The sequence below is a fragment of the Thunnus maccoyii genome, chromosome 4 (genome assembly GCF_910596095.1).
Source record: "Thunnus maccoyii chromosome 4, fThuMac1.1, whole genome shotgun sequence".
NCBI classification, from domain to species: Eukaryota; Metazoa; Chordata; class Actinopteri; order Scombriformes; family Scombridae; genus Thunnus; species Thunnus maccoyii.
In genome coordinates this window covers 33,393,385-33,413,097 of record NC_056536.1, presented here as the reverse complement: position 1 = coordinate 33,413,097, position 19,713 = coordinate 33,393,385, and the positions used below count along the sequence as shown (strand labels likewise).

Genomic DNA, 19,713 nt, shown 5'->3' with positions numbered 1-19,713 from the left:
ATTGGTGTGAGTTAACACTCAGGACACTTTGGTTCTGAAGGTTGTCTGATGCATTTTAGAAATAAGGAAGTTTACTTTTACACAAAGAGGAACACACTCCTCTCACCAAGTCTCAGTTAGAGCCAAGATATCTCTCACTGATCTATTTTTCTTTTCTGAACAAACACTTCACTAAACATTTTCTTATTGCTTCCTTCAATTTGTTTGAATATCTGTTGGTAACACTTGACTTTAACATCGTCCCCATTTATCATTTATAAGTTGTATATTGATATTTAATAAATGGTTATAACTCCTGCTATTTATTTAATCTTCATCGTTGGATATCTCCTGGGATATTATACAGTATGTAAAGATTTGTTTGAGGTCATATAATGGGGTCAAAAATAAACTTATTCATTCAGTAATGTACCCTTAACCACCATCATCATCGTCGTAATGTTGCAAACAGAGAGAGAGAGAGAGAGAGAGAGAGAGAGAGAGAGAGAAAGAGGAAGAGGAAGGAGTGTTAACTTAAATCATCGTCAGCTTCCTGATTGATCAGACAGACATATAGAGGCAGTTCTCTGACAGTTTGATGATTTTCTGCATCAGGATCAAACTCAGAATGAATATCCACCATGTTCTGTTCTTCTGCTTCTTATCAGGTGAGGACTGATTACCTGACTGTGTCTGTAAAGCTGCAGCACAAACTGCTTCTGGACATTCATTGTGTTCATTTTAACAAATGTCAGATTTGTATCACACAAGTTTTTATGTTGCTGTCAAGTTAATTCGTTTTCCTGTCGTTCTCTAAATTATTCTGTTACTAATTACAACATCTCTATAATCTAATCTTGTAATTTAACTAAACTAAATATAATTTAACAAAACATATGAACCATCCATCATGAATATTTGTTGCTCATTAATGTGTTTGATATTAGAAAGTATGAAAGAAAAACATTGAAAAACAGACGTTACACAGAGACACTGTGACTACAACTGCAGCTACAAGTAGAACAACAGCAACTGCTGTACAGTCAGTGAAAACTTTGCTAATGGCTGCCTCTGTATCATCTCTGCTTCTCTGTGAACTGATGGATTAGCCCTCATTAATCTGCAGTCTGTTTACAGTAAGTCTACAATACACAAAGTATTGATCATCAGTATTCACTGTTCATCTTTCCAACAGCACTGCAGGATGGAAACACTGGACTCGTCAATGCAATAGACCTTTATGCTGGAGCTGAAGGAGGACGTGGTTCTATTATTTGCTACTTGACTTCATCTGGAAGCACCAAGTTCTTCTGTAAAGGAAAATGTAAAGAAGAAGACATTCTCATTAAAACAGATGGTGTCACAGCTCAGAGTGGCAGATACAGCATCAGATATGAAGACGGATCTTCTGGAAGAAGAATTGTGACTGTGACCTTCACACAGCTGACCAAGTCAGACTCAGGACGGTACAGATGTGGTTTGGGTGGATCTTCATCCCCAGATGCTTACACTGACTTTGACATCACAGTTATAGATGGTGAGTTTCTACTGAAAGTCATAAAACCTGATATATTTACTATGTTCATCCCATTTAATGATTCTGAAGCTTAAGAATAAATGAAGTCAGATAGAATTTAATTAAATTGTTGGAAGAATGTGAGACGTTTATGATATATTGACTCAGTGTATCAATGTTGGATGAAATCATTACTCCAGCAGTCAGACTGGTTGAACTGGGCAGCTCCCAGTGTGACTCTGTGGATCTGTGTAAATGTGAAGCAGGAAATATTGTGATCAGACTGCAGCATCTTACAGGAAGTACAGACAGTAACTGTTGATTGTTCATCTTTTCAGCTGCAACGTTGGGTGACAACACTAGTTTCATCCGTGCAGAAACTGTGGGAGGAAGTGTCACACAAGGATGCCTCAATACTGTCTATGGAAGCAGGAAGTTCTTCTGTAAGGATGAATGTAAAAAAGAAGAAGACATCCTGGTTGAAACAGAAGAGAACAGAGCTCAGAATGGCAGATACTGCATTGAATATACACAAGGATCTGTATTTGGACTGTATGTGACCATCACACAGCTGAAGAAGTCAGACACAGGACGGTACAAGTGTGGTTACGGCAGAGCTTCGTCTCCAGATTCATCCTACACGTTCTCGATCTTTGTTGTAGATGGTGAGTTTTATATTTTATTTTCAGTCCACATTCTGTTCAATGAATATCAATTGTTGGATGGTTAAATATGAAAAGTTGTCATATTTTCATTTAAAATATGAAAGAATGAGTTTTGGGGGTGACCTGATAGCTGAGTGGTTATCACATGGACACTAACGCCCTGAGCAGCGAGTCCTCAGTTTGATTCCCAGCTGGCCGGACTGTCTGCTGCATGTCATCCCTCTACTCCCCACATGTCCTGTCTCTCTCCACTATCACTATCAAATAAAGCCATAAAATGCCCAAGAAATAATCTTAAAAAATGAATTTTGAATACAACATTTAAAGAGTGGATGGAAATGACATGACAGAAACAAATATCTTATTTTTCGGGTTACAGCCAGAAGTTGATTTGTGACAACAAGAGGAGTGCTGAGGTTGGCAGAGTCATACTAGTTGTCCAACCTGGGACCTTTTCTATATTTCTATTAACATTAGGTAACATAGAGAAGAACGGTTCCTCAGGTTCCTTAATGTTCAAGACATCATACTCTAAAATGTTTGTAAAGATGAAACTCATTTGTAGAGTCACAAAGTAATCTAATGTAAAATGTGTTGCCTTTATAATGTTAGTTTTTAAATTTACAACAATCAGTTTGTACGATTTTTAAAAACCTTTTCAGACATTTGTGCTTTTATGTTTAATGTCAGAAAATCAACCTGTGGACGTTATTTTCTTACTCTTCTGTAATCAAAAATCAAATAACAATAATTTCTTGTGATTAACAGAACAAACTCACTTCAAATATTCTTAATCATTTACTTCATTAACATATTTAATACTGCGTATTTCTTGTGTATGTGATGGATGCTGTGATAAATTTCCTTGTTATCTTCACGTCTAATGTTTAAACACATGCTACGTTTCTAATGATGTAAGATAATTATTAACATGTGATGTCAGCACATGACAAGTCAAGAAACATTCAGACCAAAGTCTGAGATGTTTTTTCAACAGGAAGATCTCATTTTTGATAAAGGTTCCCTGTGTAGTTTTCTTGTAAACAAGGTTATATTTATATTCAGTGTTACTCACCAAAACATGCTGAGTGTATCCTTTAGGTCCAACATAAGTGTTGAATATGTCTCCTCAATCATAAATATTTGTAAAGCTGATTATATTAAGTATTTTAAATCTTGCATTGCTTGTGGTCTTCCTCTCTCCTGCTTTTGTTGGTGCATTGCTGTGTTTCTGGGCAGGTTCCTGCATCCTGTAGATCAGTGGGATGATGTGAAACCACTGGCAGGATTGTGTATCACATCAACCACGTGTGCACAACGTAGATCCACATGTAAAAACAAGCTACTTGTGGTCAAAAACTCCACAGGGAACCTTTAAGCTTCTAATACAAGACAAAAGATCCCAGTCTTTTAAACTTCTACATGTCTCTCTCTCTCTCTCTTCCTTCCCAGCCATCTCTGAGGTTTCTCGCCCAGGTTACTTCTGGCCTCTGGTTGTATTCCTGCCTGTGGTGTTTGTGCTGTTGGCTGTTGTTCTGCTGCTCCTCTACAAACTGAAGATGAAGAGGAACTCTGGTTTGAACACCAGAGGAACCTCAGACAGCAGAAACATGGAGGTGACTTCCTTTAACTCTGTATGTCTCATGTTAACTCTTACTGTTGGCATTTATACATTTTATTTTTGCAGTTAGGAATAAACAATCTCATGTCTGCAACTACTTCACTAGTATGAACAAAACTATAATTAAATAAAATCATAATTACTGTTAATAGACCTCTGGCCTGTCCAGTTGTTATCGCTAAAATACCATCAAATAATTGAAGAACACAAGATCTGGGCTGTTACCGTGGTTACTGTTATATTAATTGATGTCATTACTGTTTTATTTTCAGTTATCTGTCAGCAATGAGAACCGTCCTCCAGTCTCCATGTATGAAGACTCTGTCTACCAGAACCTGGATCCAGACAGCAGGGATCCGGACTAAACCTACTCTACACTCACAGCAAACACATGATGATGTTTGGATTTGGATCTGAATTGTGCACTGTGCAGGGTAACTTGTGCTGCAAGGTTCCTGTTTTCTACTTTCTTTCTTTTTTTTGTTTAATCGGCAGATTTTATAGCATGTTTATTATCTATAAACATGCTATTTTTCACCTCTCTGCTGATGATACAGACCTGATCATGTTTCTGAGAATGTTCAACTTCTTACTTGCTTATTCTGAAATTTTCATTCTGTCTTCATAAATGTAGATGTTGTTTGATATTGTTCTTCTACACTTTGAGCCAACTCTGTCTCCTAGAAATTACATTCATGTTCGACTAAATTGCAACAGCACATGTTTTGTTAGAAACGTAACGCTGCTGAATCACATTTTCTCTCAAAATGATGAAAAAATATTGTTAATTCATGTATTTAAATTGCAAAAATGTTATAGTTAATGCATGAATAAAATGTTCAGAGACAACGTACCTGGTTGTTTTTTTTCCCACAAAATATCTGATGTTGCAGTAAAATCTCTGCTGGTAGAAACTCCAGCAGTATGAAAGTGTGTGTGGTTGTGTTCAGACTCTGGCAGCACTTGGTTCAGGTCAGAGAAAGATCCTGGTCTCTGTTCAATACAGAAAAAAGTCTGCAGTAACTTGAAGCTCCACATGTTTATGTACATTTAAGCCACAGCAGCATCTTTCACTAACCTGAACCAAACCTGAACACACACAGGACTCAGGATGTGAACCCGGGTCTCTGCTGTCAGAGTCCTGCATCTTGTAGGCCCCCATCCACCCCGACCTCCTCCCTCCCACTGCAGAGACACATAGAAATGTAGCTTCATTCATTACTGTCATCATCATCCAGGCAGAGATTATGTTTAATAACACATCAACACACAAAATTAGAAAAAAGTGCTTCATGTGGCCAACCAACCCTGAACATAAATAAGTGTCTCAGTGTCTGCGTTTGGTTGAAAACTGCTAAACAGTTCTTTGCTCATTAAGGCTACGCCAAATAAACTGATTTGACTGGTCACCAATGGTTGTTGGTCACATAATCACAGACAAACAGCAGGTCAAACTGTAAAACAGCAACAGTCCCACTGAAAGCTGTCTTGATGTAAGGCATTAAAGGACCAGTGTTTAGGATTTAGTGACATCTAGTGTTGAGGTACCAGTAACTTAAAGCATAAAACTGTTACACATTAGCATTGACAGGATTTCAAAATTAAGTTTGTGTATAAATATATATATATATATATATATATATATATATATATATATATATATATATATATATATATATATATATGGTGTATGTATGTTTATATATATATTTTGTATTATTTTATGTTTTTAAAGGTACTTTTTACTGGACTGGCTGAGCTATGAAGATTTTCATTGAGACCTGATGATAGGCATATCCTCCTACTCTGGCTTCAGTCAGATTTGAGCACTGACATTGATACCATGGAGTAATTAAGGACTGCAATATTGTTAATAAAATTCACTTGTTCAAAATTTGTTTGTCGACTTCATCTTAACTGCCCACTGTTACTATTTACTGCCTCTTTTTGTAAGATGGTGTTCTGTGTTTTAACACCTGTAGTCTGTTTGCAGTTGAGTAGTGACACAGTTGATACTTTATTCACTTGGTTCAGTTTGCTTTCACATGGTTATGTCACACATGGTCACATGTCAGCTGATTGGTCAGACAGATTTCTAGGTTGAAAGTTGGAAAAAGGACATGTTTACTTGGGAGATTTTTTTTTTTTTTCCTCTCTCGCTTTATTGTACAAACACATTTGGCGAATCCTGTCTCCAACATGGGCATGGAGCGCCTTCAGCAGCTTTGGCATTTCTTCTTTATTGTAGAGCTTGTTTGGGCTAAATATACAGAAGGCAATGTATTACCTTGTTGCTCCATGTCAACACTCCACTCATTTTGTTTCTGTGTTGCTAAATACCAGTTGCTAACGTTTCCGAGTTGCTTCTTTGCTAACGCTTGCTTCTTTGTTATTAATTACAAGTCCATAACACTCACCTGAACTACGGGAGCTGCTCCATCCCAAAATGCATGCTGGTAGTCGGGTCGGGTCTTGGTTTGTTCAAGTTCAAATGAACCACTCCAGAGTTTGTTTGTCACCGAGAGAGTCCACCTCCTCACCAAGTTTGACTGCTGGTTTCACAGCTGAACAAACAAACCGAACCAAGAGGGGAAAAACACTGGAGTTCCATTCTATCGGACTAAACAAGGCAGGTGGGATAACGCCCACATTTGAGGACAGCCACCTAACATCTTGACTGTAACGCTGGTTTTGAGACTGTAGCTGGTGTGGTGAACGATTCCCCTCAATGGTGGTTCCAGCCCTCCTTGAACAAATGCAGATGCCTATCGATTTGCAGAAGAAAGGTCCAGTGTAGTGCACATATTTGGATATCATTGTTGGATTGAGTAGGCCCTCTGTCTCCAGGTTGCAGAAAGTTGTATAAAACAGATCCAGCACTCCTCCAAAGACAGACATTAACATCTCACAATAATTGAACAGATTGACAAGATGGGTGTTTTTAGCCCAGATATTTAGGATGATGTAGGCTTCCATTAACACTGCTTACCTTACAAAGTAGTGAAAGCAAACTTTTAAAAAAATGGCATCCTGTACGGAATGAATTGTAGAACTACAGTGTCCTGCATGGGACAAACAGCAATAATTGCTAAATTATTGCCAAACATTACCAAACAAGGTAGGTGAAGAGGGGTCATGCTACCCTAACCAAAGACCATATCTATGAAGTAACTATCTCACTGGAACAGTTTGTCACACTTTATATCTCAAGAATCTACAAAACAAGGTTTTAAAAAGAAGCTGTAGGTGTTATTATATCTCAAAGACAGGCCTGCAAAATAATTAAGCAAAATATATATATTTTTTGTAACTTCTTTGCAATGTGTGTTTAGATGAACTGACATTGTGTTGTTTTATTTGTCAACCTACTTAAATTGTTCTATTTTGATGTTTTGTATATGCATGGTATTAATGTCATTTTATTGTTGGATGGAAGTGCACACACTGATTACATGTATTTATTACACTTTTCAATATAATACACTCCAGTAAACCACCACCCACTACAACCTCAATAATAAACATAAAGTTGAATTATTACCTTTCTGGCAATGTCAACAAAAACTGAAAATGTATGAATGGTAAATTTTTATAGTGCCTTTCTAGTCTTTTGACCACTCAAACTGCTTTACACTACATGCCAACATTCACCCTTTCACACACACACTCACACACTGATGGCTAAGGACACTTCAGCATGCGGACTGGAGGAGCTGGGGATCAAACCACCGATTTTCGTTAGTGGACGACCCGCTCTACCTCCTGAGCCACAGCCATTGCAGCTGTGAGCTTCGTAAAATTTACAGCAGAGCTGTTGTATTGGATTTTATTTGATTTCAAGGTGTTCCTAATAAAGTGCTCAGTGAGTGTGTATAGATATACAGTGTCTGTATAATATTCACCCCTTTGTAATTTTTCATGTCGCTGAATCAAAGGCGATTTGTTTTTTGACACTGGTCAACAGAAACAGATCATTTAATGTCAAAGTCAAAACAGATCTCTACAAATTAATAACAAATACAAAATACATCATATGTTTTACTCATAAAATCTAAGTCAGTGTTTCAATTTCAACATAAAACATTCAGTTATGATTAAATTTCACAATTAGGTGGTTTCTCATAAAATTCAAATAATTTCAGCATTTCTTTGCTTCCATACAGTGTTGGTCTGGTTGTTTCATGTATTCATTCAACTGCACCTGCCAGTGTCCACAGTTTTTTATTATTTGCTGTCATTCAAAAACAGTTCAAGACAACTGATGAGGACAAACAGCAGGAACATATTAACATACAACATGATTTTAAAAACAGTAGCTTGGTGTTTATGAAATCATAATGAGGTTCAGCATTTGGCAAGAAAGAGGAGCTGTACATATTTTTGGTGGCTATTACTTGTCTATAGCGCCTCCCTGAGGGTAAAAGCACAAAGTGCTGGAAAGCTTTGTTCTTTACATTTCATTCAAATTTCTAATGTGGTTGCCTTTCCTATAATTTTAATATGTTTGATTAAGATTTTCATGTGATTAAATATGGTGGTTCACAGTTTTCATGTGTAAAAAAAAAGCAATTTTTGTTCAACACAAAAAACAACAACAACACAAGGATTAAATGCAAATGGTTTTTAAAGTGAGGTGAATTTGTATCTTTTTTGCAGCTTGTCCTCCACCTGGTGCTGAGGATACACACCAGGGTTACAATATTCTTTCCCATGTTTGTATGCTTCTTTAAAAAGGTCAGAGGGCAGCTGTCAGAAAGTAAGTACATTTACTCAGTTAATGTGAGGTATTTGAGTGTTTTTATGTTCTGCACCTACTTACTAGACTACAGTTCAAAGGGGAAATATAACTTTTTAATCTCCTACATTTATTTGACAGTTACAGTTGATTTGCAGATTAAGATTTCACATACAAAACATAGTTCAATAAATGCATTGTTATTAGTATCAACAGGTTTTCCATTTACAAAAAACAAAGGATCCAGCGCAGCAGGGAGGCAGAAAACATGTAGACACAATATCCTAATAGCTTGCATGTGGACCTTTTTCAGTATTTTGAAATTAAAAAAAACTTGCTGGAAACCATTAAAATTACTGTTTAGAGGTGAATTCCATCCTTGTATTTCAGAAAAAGGTTTTTCACCACACGACCTGATAGGTATCAGTCAGCTCTGGCTAACATGACACATATTCATAGCTTGTTGCAGTGATGATGCTAACACAGACTACACAAAGTTAGCTCTACATGTAGTGAAAAACTAACTGAATGTATCACAAACATCAACCAGCAGCACGGGTTAAAAGCACTGAAGCTCCCCTCACACATATATTTCAATTGAGTGGCGAGCAGCCAATGAGAACCATTTCAACTGCAGGGAGTGAGTATTGAGTATTGGGAGTGAGTATTGGGAGTGAGTATTGATTTTGAGTGCTTATATCATTGACTGTATGTCTATGGAAGGGTTTGAGACAGATTTGGGCAGCATCCATCCATAATGATTAATATCTTATTGAGGTGGCAGTGTGTCACTCTTTGTTTAGGTTTTTTTTTTTTTGCCCAGAGACTTTGTTACCACCCATAGGGAAATAGTCTTTCTTGTTGACCACACAAGAGAGGTCAATTAGAAACAAAGCGTTGAACGGGCCCTTGCGCCTCTGCGTACATCAGGCCGCAACGCAATTGAAGGGCTTCTGTCACGGGCATGTAGATGTCTTCAGACCCGGGCTGTTTTCAGACAGTGCAAGAAGGAGATAAACATCACTTCCTTTATCCACTATTTTGCCTGCTGCTGGGGCTGCTTCACCGAAATTTCGTAGGGGGCGCTGTTCAGCCAGTTTACATCACTGATGGAATATTGTCATGTAGACGTGTTTAGGCCGGGTTTGGTGCAGACTGGAGCATTTACAATAAAGTTATAGCAACTTCCTCTGTCATGATGAAACATCAAATCTCAACAGTGTGAGAATAAGTAACTGCAGCTGGACACAGAAAAATACTCATATATTTGAATGGAGAGTGTGAGCGAACCGCTAGGTGCTGGGGCCCTAATAAAGGAAAAACTGCAGTACAGAGCTACAAATTTGAGTTTTGATGGTATTTTTCTACAGCACTTTATCACTAAACTGTTATCCTCACTCCATTTTTTCCCTTCCCCTCATAGGTCATCCCCACTACTGAATTATACATATAAGACCTATAATTATTGTAAAATAAATGATAATAACACCAAACTTCATACAAAGTTTGTATATAATGTACTGTATGTATATAGGCCTTTCTGCTGTATCCTACAAAAATGAGCTGCATTCAACTCCCACACCAGTGGCGGCTGGTGACTCAAAAAATAGGGGAGGACAGGAGGAAAACCAAGATACCGCATCAAACTATATCATTGTCCCCCACCTGATGAAATCGGAGGGGGGGGGGGACAATTTTATATGCCAATAAAACAATTTGCTTTTAAAAACAAAAACCCCTGAGTGGTGTAAAGGCTGCTTCTTAAAAGACATTTAGCATATACATGTTGTTTCTAAACAAAGAAGAGCTCATTTTAGCCATGGACTGGTTCAGATGTGTGATTTTACCAACAAAGTGATCTCTCTCTTGCTTCTTTTAACAACTTTTTCAGCACAGTGTCATAAGTCATTTATCAAAGTTTGAAATTGATACCATTAATGCCCTCGGAGGAGATAGCGTTTGTTTGGGGGCCAAAATTGAGGCAAAGTCTTATATTGGCAGGCTAATTGCGGACTTCCTGTTGGATTTAGGTCAGGGGTGTCATCATATGATTTGTAGGTCTTGATGAAATGAATAATTGAGTTTTGGTTCGATCTCTCTACGACATTCCTACAGGCCATGGCGGCCATTTTAGTTACATAGGTGGCGCTAGAGAGCACATTTCGGCACTTTAGGGGTTCATTTTTACATTTTATCAAAGAGCTCAGGCCCTAATTATGAAGGGTTATTAAGGGTATAAGGTCTTTTAAGGTTAAGTGACTGAGATGCAAGCACAAGAAAACACAAACAAGTCCACTTTAGTTACATACACATTTATTACTAATACTACAGCTACAAGTACTAAACACTACAACATTTTACAGACAAGACATAAGAGAGAAAGGGAAACTGGTACACAAGGCTATGGCTAGTGAATGATTGAAATGCATGATGCAGAGTTATCTATTGGGTAGTTGGTATGAGAGACCTGATAAACAGATGAGATGACTGTTACCTGAGAGGCAGTCAGTCAAATCAATGGTACAACAGCTTAGTTCTGAATTGCCAATAGAAATTACAAATCATGAAGGCACCAGAGTTTAAGGAAGTTGGTGAAGGTTTTGTACGAATACTTGCTCCCTGGGGTGGCTTCTTGCAAAGAATGGAGTCCGATGTGCTGGGGTGAAAAGCTGGAGTCTGGATCTTGTAATGATGAGTGAGTCGGCCGGTCCAGGCTTGTAAAGTTTCCATTGGAAGAGAGCTCCTGGCTTATGCTCTCATGCTCTCTCAGGCTTGATCCTCAACTCATGACTCTACATTCTGAGGTTTCACCTCCTGTTGCTCTGATTCACATCTTCAGACTAGCAAACTGCAAGCTTTCCACCAGCATGGCAGAAAGCAAGAAAACCAACAACCAGCATCAAGCAGCCTAAACCTAAAAACAGCTTAAAAGCAACAGCGCAGAGTCTCAGATAAGACAATGTTTTAAAGTTTCGGTCTGCCCACCCAGAAGGTGCATCCTGGCCAATCCCAGGTGTTGCAGAGTTCTGGGGGAGCAGAGTCAGTCCCCTCCTGTCCACAGACAGGTGGGTACAGTTCCTGAATACGGTTACTCCAATAATCAAAGTATTTACAATTTAACAATTTCATGATACCTAATTTTGCAATTTCGATAGTATCTTTAGCGTTCTGAAAGTGAAACAAGCAGAATGGCACTAAACATGATAGTGTTATCATGGATGACGGGATTATGTTAGTGGTACCTTTCTTGTCTTAAAGGCAGTGGAATAAAAGTATAACTAAAGTACATAACAACACATATTGTGATATATACACACACATACTAACATACAATATTAATTGTCCTTAGACAAAATCTAAAACTACATTTGTAATTTCATGGGTTTTACAGTCTTGATCTGACTGCAAACAGAAGGGGTCCATGCCATTTGAGGGTGTGTGTGTGTGTGTGTGTGTGTGTGTACTTCCTACTTTTACTCCACATTTCAGATTCTGATACTGTACGTTTTACTTAATTACTCTTCATCTGACAGCTGGTGTTCATTTATGTCTTAAAATGTAATTTTTTTCATCCTTTTTTCCTTTCCTTCTTTAATTCTGTCCTTTCTTTACTTCTTCAAAGCATAAAACCCCCAAACTGGAGATATAAATTCTTAACCTGACAGTGAATTACTTTTCCTTTAAATGTTGGTATTTCTTTCTCTGTCATTTTACCTTTAAAGGGTTTCCTGTAGTTGGTATCTAAAAGCAGGTAGTCTGGAGCTAAAATAAAATGTATTAGGCTACATGAACTCAAGCTTTGCTAATAAATCAAATTTGGTCTTTTTGGTGACTGTAGGAGACCAGCAGAACAAAGGACCAAAGCATCCAGATAGGAGCAGACGAAAGCGACACACCAGTGTGACAACAGTGTAAGTGGACTGGCTGTTTTCATAAACAGTATACACTTTTAAAAAACAGTATTGAGCAATACTAGTAACAAAATCATCTAAGCTCAAAAGTCCACTTACTGGCCTTTTCAAAGCATTCAGCTGCTTCTCACTGTCTTCATTCATGTAACAAGCTGGTTTAGGTGTAACTGAAGTGTGAAACTTCAGCTACATGATAACAGGCGGTCGTATATTCAGTACAAAGGAAGACTGGAGTGGTGAATGACAGAACGTGTGAGTGTATGGAGGCAAAGAAAGGAGAATAAAGTAAAATAATTTGAATTTTATGAGCCAATGGGCCTCAGGCAAGCAGCACTCGTATGAACAGATCTGTTCCTAAAAGACATGTACGAGTGATTTCAGAGAATTTGTGACATTCACAGCAGCAGCTTCTACATTTCAGTTTCTAGGAAACTTCTCTCACAATGACAGCGGCCTTGTTGTCTCTCTGCAGCTGTCTGTTCAGCATCGTGTTGTGTTACAGCTGTAACATCACCTACTGTAGGCTGTAATATTCTCTCCTCTTATATCTCTGTGACAGTCACATGACGCCTCTTAGAAAAATGTTTTTAGTATCTAACTTCGTGTCAAAGTGTTCCGTCTTTATTTCTGTCACAGTACAGCGCTGCTCTGATGACATGTTGTTGTGTTAATATTTTCTAACTATTCCAGGTCCTCTAATACTGACAATCCTAAATGTATTATGTATATAATGTTATATATACATCTTATACACACACACACACACACACACACACATATATAAACTGTGCAGCTTCCTCTCTACTGTGTGATTGATGGACATGTAATATGCACAGAGGTCACTAGAGGTCACTGTTGCATCACTTCTTACTCCCACCTGCATCCAGTTACACTAAGCACAGTAGTTCTGAATACTGTTTTTTCTGTTTCTGGAGTGTCTGATTCAATTTCACTACACTTCAGAGGGAAACATTACATTTTTCATTTCACTGCATTTACCTGATGGCTGGAGTTTGTGACTACAGATTCAGAGTTCTCATCCACTAAATACGAGAAACCCCAAAGTCCCCGAAATGTGAGATATGACTCTACTTTTTGGGATTTTCTTAAGTCAGTGGTATTTTAATTTCATCATAAAGCATTCGGTGGTGATTACATTTCAGAGTTTTGATTCATGCACAGTTTGAATTATACTGTGTCCACAGTGTTTTTTTATTTACAGACAGTCAAAACCAAATCAAGACAACTGATGAGCACAAAGAGCACGAACACGTTAACATATAATTTGATTTCAAAAACATTAAAACAATAAAAATAATAACAATAAAATAATGATAATAATAATAAATAATAATAATAACGGAGAAGAGGTGGGTGATTGTGAAATCATAAGGATGTTCAGCATTTGGCAAGAAAAACAAGTTGTTCTCATTTTTGATGGCTCTATAGCGCCTCCCTGAGGATAAAAGTGTTAATTGCAGATGCAGACGGTGGGATGAATCCCTCACAGACTGCAAACCTTTGCTCTTTATATTTCATTCATATTTCTAACACAGTTTCTTCCATGTCTTCTCTATAATTTTAATATGTTTATATATAATATAATCATAATATGATATAATCTGAGATAGTGGGAGAATATTGATGTTGAACAGAAGAGGCTCCAGGATGGAGCCTTGGGGAACTCCACGTCATTTTTGCTCAGACTTCAAAGGAACATCATCAGAGGTGAAGATCCCTGACAGAGGTCACGGGTCCCAGGTACACATCAGGCCAAACATCCAACCCCATCAAATGGCTGACAGGCAGGTAAAAGACCCATGAGTGTAGCTACTCTACCTTTCAGGAAGAGAAAACCTCAGGATGACAAAATGAGGAAAACCCTTGATGCACTCCATGTCTATCAGAGTTACACAAACATAAATCAACACAATGAAGATGGATAATACAAAGATAAAACAAAAACATGGCTATAGTCAGATTTCTTTTAAATTAGCAAACATCTCAATCTTCATTAAATTAGCTATTAGCTGGGTATTATGTACAAATAAAATCTCAATCGCTAATTAAAATAAAAAGAAAAGGAATCAAGGGTTACCAAATCAATGTGAAAGCTTTTAACTGATACTGTATAAATGTCATCTGAACTGCACCACTGCATATGAGTTATGAATACATTCATAACTCAATATCTTTCTTGACTGTACACAAAAATGAAGTTTTAAACACACTTTAATTTAGTTAAATTTTTGTTTATTTTGCATAATGATAAGAGTGTAAGTAAAAACACGGGAAGAAATATACATTTACAAACAAATTAATAATTATGTTTTAATTCAGTAAAGCTACAGAAAACTAAAAATCATGGATCTGTTTCAGTTTTACATTCTGTTTCCTAGGAACCTACCTGTGGTAGGCTTATCTCGGACATTCAGCAACTTAAAAGTAAAAATGTCCTGACAGCTCTGATGGAGCTCAGGATTCATCCATTAGGGCTGCTTTATTACAATTCCACCATATAAACCTGGAATCTGTGTTTAACAGCTGAGTTGTGTAGATGTGCAGCAGAACACAGAATATTAATTACTGTCAGATCCTGACTGATCCGGTGTTAATGAAGTTACCACTGCTGTGCCAAGCATGAATGTGCACAGCCTCTCTCTCAGTTTGGAGACGCACTTATTATTTCAGCTGTTTGTTGCCCACAGCTGGCTGGATCATCAATACTGATGTTTTTGTGAAGCCCTGAATACATTCAATGACACCTGAACAACATTATTGTAAGATTCAGACATTAATCTAACACATTTCAGACCTGCCTGAGTCACATTAATAGATGTATTTTGACATTTGACATTTCAGTAGATTACGTTATAGATGCCAAATACTAGAGAAGTAAAAGAAGCAAATACACGAAAGTTGGTTTTGCTCTGTGTGTGGCACCTCTGTTAATTAAAGATATGCAACATAAGGATTTTATGCTCTCTGCAGCTTTCATTATGGACCAATCTGTGTGCTGAAATGTGGAGAAAAGCCTGAAACACTGAAAACATCTCTGCTCACTCAGATGCAAAACAAGGGCAAATTGCACTCAGCTGCAAAACTGTATTGGCATGTTTGTGCCAGCATATCATCAGCGCAAAAGGGGGCATTCTTTGTGGATTTGGTCCTAAGAGTCTTCAGTCATGCTAGCAGCTCTGTGCGGCTGTACTTTAGCACAGCAGTGATTTCAGCTAAATGCTAATGTAAGCATGCTAACATGCTCACAGACACAATGCTGTTATGTAGATGTTTAGTAGGTATAATTTTTACCATGTTAAACATGTTAATTTTGCATGTTAGCATGATTTTATTTGCTAGCACTAAGCACAAAGTACAACTGGGGCTGATGGGAATGTTGTCAGTTTTGCAAGAGTTTGGTCAAATAAAAATTTGACCTGACGATGCTATATGAAGTCAGATGATCATCAAATTTAGTATAAAATGAATATCTGTACCAAACTCATGGATGTATAATAAGAACTTGATACGGTGCCGCTACTCAGCCTTGCTTCCATTTTGCTCTGTGGCCACTCATGGTAAGCATTTTCCCCACAGACCACCACTGTAAAAGAGACGTCTGTAAAACTGCTGACAGGACACTTCCAGCTGCAAACAAGGTCAATTATAACGATTTCTATAATGAATTTTTGATCCATGAGGATTTAATAATTGCAAAACTTTCCTCGAGCTGAGAAAAGCAGTTTAAAATCTGTGACATCATCACAATGTAAAGTCCATGGCTGAGCGGAAACTTGTGGGCGAGGCCAGCAGCAGTCAGCTGCCCAACCCGGAAGTAAACCCAGAGGCAAGAAACTCTTTCAGCTCATGTACCAGACGATCAGTTCTCATTAGATTGAATAGGCTCCATCTTTGAGTCCATATCCAGTTCCTATAATACATCCATGACCGAATTACACTACAATTCATCTAATAGTTGTTGAGATTTTTTATTCTAAACTACAAAATGTCAAACCTCATGGTGGTGCTAGAGAGAAAGTCAGAGGATCACCAAAGTCAGTGGGATTCATCCTCTAAACATGAATATCTGAACATTTCATAGCATTGTTATTGAGATATTTCAACAGCCTTGTATTAGTTCTTCATCAGACGCCTCCTTCAGATACTGAGCACAGTAGGTCTTTATGCCAACATAAAGCTGGATTATGAATTTAGGAAAATAAAGATCTAGTTTCCTGTAGCTTTAACTTCCTGTTATCTATCTTTCTGTTCTAACAACATAATCTGACAAAAATTAAAAATCATCCTGAGAGATGAAAACTAGACTAATTACAGTAAAAAATTAAAATTAAACACACAGACATGAGAACATTTCTACAGAGAAAGAGGAAACTAATTTAAATGTGAACAGAGAAACAGCTGATAGAAAACATCTTTCAATTCCTGATGAACACATTATATTTGCAGTAAAACAATAACATTTGTTGACTATAGAGGCATCTATCATGTAGAAGTTTAAGCATCATCAGACTTCTGGATTTCTGTTATGTGCGATATGTGAAATCCTGGAAAAATAAAAATTGAGAACCAGTCAAACTCCACATAAAGAACTATAGACATTACTGATGTATGAAGACCCAAAGGGTTCAATATTAAACAAATAAGATATTAAGTAATAAACAATAAAACACATAAATACAGATAAATATGTAATATGACCATTAAATTTTTAATAATTCAATAACTTTTCAAAATTTAGCTCATTATTATGAAATGTTATTTCTTTTCATAAGTACATTTATTACAGGTCATTTTCATTTTATCCCTGCAGTTTTTACATCATTTTTTGTGCAGGACAGAACCAGTCATGTGATTGGCTGTTCACTCATTCAGACCAAAGCAACTGCCAATCACAGAATGGACTCTGTCCTGTTTGTTGGTTGATAGAAAAGATTTTGTGATAAAAAATAAAATAAAATAAAATAAAAAGTAACATTTAAATACCCTCTTAAAACTAATTTCCTAGTTCAATTTTTAAATTTTAATTTAAATGAACACTGGAGTTTTAGTCCAGCTCAATCTGTGGCAGGTACTTGTCCCATTTGCCACCACTTTCCGAAAAGTATTTAGCAAGTTGATCCTTCAGTGTCCTGTCTCGTCTATCTACCATACCATCTGATTGGGCATGATATGGTGATGTGTGTGCCAATACAGTTGTGCAAAGATGCTTTATGAGGTCTGACTCAAACTGCTGGCCTTGGTCAGTGTGAATTGACTCTGACAAGCCATGTTTTCTTATATGGTCCTCAAAAATGCACTTAGCTACAGTAGAAACATGCTGGTCTTTCAAAGAGAGGAGGTTAACATAGCGTGTGAAATAGTCCACCACTGCCAAAACATACCTGCTGCCCTGTGTAGCGACTGGTAGCTCTTTGATGTCCGCAGCAATCTTCTGAAATGGTCTCTCTGCTTGGATTGGCTGTAGTGGGGCTCTATTATCCATGTTTGACATGGCAAGCACTCACCACAAAACTTATGAATATGAAGAGTAATGTATGGCCAATAACAGATGCGTCTAACTCTTCACAATGTACACTCTGCCCTCAAATGGCCACTAAACTCATTTCCATGCAAACCCATCAATGCTGAGCAAATGAGACCTGCAATGACCATGCTGAGGCATTCATCCTCCCTTTGCTGTTCCTGCAGTTTTCCCAAGTCAATTGCCAGTGTGTGGCTGATTGCAGGAATCACTGAGGTGGTGTTGTTATCACCATCTCTGTCAACGTGGGTCATCTTGTCAGTGAAGTTGATGGTAGAGATGACACACTGCACAGCTTTGGTGAGGGTGTGTTGGGACACCTGGACATGGCATCTGTGGCTTATTATCTATGATCACTGTGAATGAGCTCCCAGCCAGGAAGTGTTTAAAATGCCTCACAGAACAAACAAAAGTAGACCATTTTCTCTCCAAAGGGTTGAGTGTGTGGCTTGCATAGGCAATAACATGCTTTTTATTGTCTTGAAATTTAGCCAGCATAGAGCCAATATTGTCCTGTGAAGCATCTGTGTACAGCAAGAAAGAATGCTTGAAGACGGGGTGTGCCACAATCGGTGGGCTAGTGAGGGTGTGTGGACTGGGGGAGCCGGGAATCGAACCACTGATCTTCTGATTAGTGGATGACCTGCTCTACCTTCACAGCCGGGAAGGCTGTGGTGAGGTGAGGTGAGGTGAGAGCATTTAGTGGAGCACAGTCCAATAAAAGCTGCAGTATGGCAGAAGGTATGACTCTTTAATGGTGGCTGCATTCAGCTCTCTGTAATCAATGCGGAATCTGTAGCTGCCATCTGAAATGTAATCACTACTGAATACTTCATGATGAAATTAAAATACCAGACTTAATAGCATTGAAATATTTTATTTTCAAACAATATATTGATCCCATTATCCATAATACTATACAGATCCTAATTAATGGCTTAAAAATCTATAAAATTTGACTCAATCAAAGTTGAATCAATCAATTATTAAAGATGCAAATGATGAAAAAGGGCAAAATCAAGGTGTAAATACGTTTGTAAATCACTCAAAATGAACAGTCAACAGGTAGCATAAAAAATATAAACTGAGTGATAAAATACAATCAAAGGTAATGTTGAAATGAAAATCAAAACAGCAAAAATGAAAAAAAAAATCAAAACTAAAAATGATCTGAATTTTAATTATTCTTTAGAATTGCAACAAGTGAATAATACATAAAATGCAATTATCAATATGCATCCATCTTACAGAATAATTATATCACTGATCAAAGCAGTCATCATTTGAATGAAATTATCAACAAATAATACATCAAGACTAGAACATCTGACATTATCAGTAAATGAAATCGATCAATAGCCATCAACAGCATTTATCAAACATAAGGAATAATCTGTCTAATAAGGAAAAGGTGAGTAAATAACAGATTGTGAATCAAACAAGAGGAAAGTTAAAACCAATCTCAGACAGTCTGAGTTCTCCCAGAAATTGATGAAAAAGTCATTTTTACTGCCTGTTTGATGGACCTGCTTCTGGCTCCAGGGGGCTGCTTCTGTTGGAAAAACATAACTTCAGTCAGTCATCTCACATGGAACACATTACAAAATAGGTCCAGTGTTCATATTATATGCATGTATGTATGTGTGTGTGTATATATATATATATATATATATATATATATATATATATATATATATATATGTATACCAACTACCCATCAACACACTTCCTTTTTTCATGGTGT

General features: G+C 37.4%; 1 protein-coding gene across 1 annotated transcript; it reads left to right on the top strand.

Moving 5' to 3' along the window:
• The first annotated feature begins 465 nt into the window (after positions 1-465).
• Positions 466-4,563, top strand: LOC121896029 (polymeric immunoglobulin receptor-like). The gene is made up of 5 exons (XM_042409657.1): positions 466-647; positions 1,175-1,516; positions 1,834-2,160; positions 3,613-3,776; positions 4,054-4,563. The coding sequence occupies exons 1-5, from the start codon at positions 578-580 to the stop codon at positions 4,144-4,146; spliced, it is 996 nt and encodes a 331-aa protein (XP_042265591.1). The 5' UTR covers positions 466-577; the 3' UTR covers positions 4,147-4,563.
• Positions 4,564-19,713: the final 15,150 nt, after the last annotated feature.

What these genes read in the sequence shown, in the direction of transcription:
- LOC121896029 (XM_042409657.1), top strand. Translation starts at nt 578, where the DNA reads ATGATTTTCTGCATCAGGATCAAACTCAGAATGAATATCCACCATGTT. An exon ending in CTCGATCTTTGTTGTAGATG is followed by an intron (nt 2,161 to 3,612) that starts GTGAGTTTTATA and finishes CTTCCTTCCCAG; the next exon opens with CCATCTCTGAGGTTTCTCGC. An exon ending in CAGACAGCAGAAACATGGAG is followed by an intron (nt 3,777 to 4,053) that starts GTGACTTCCTTT and finishes TTTTATTTTCAG; the next exon opens with TTATCTGTCAGCAATGAGAA.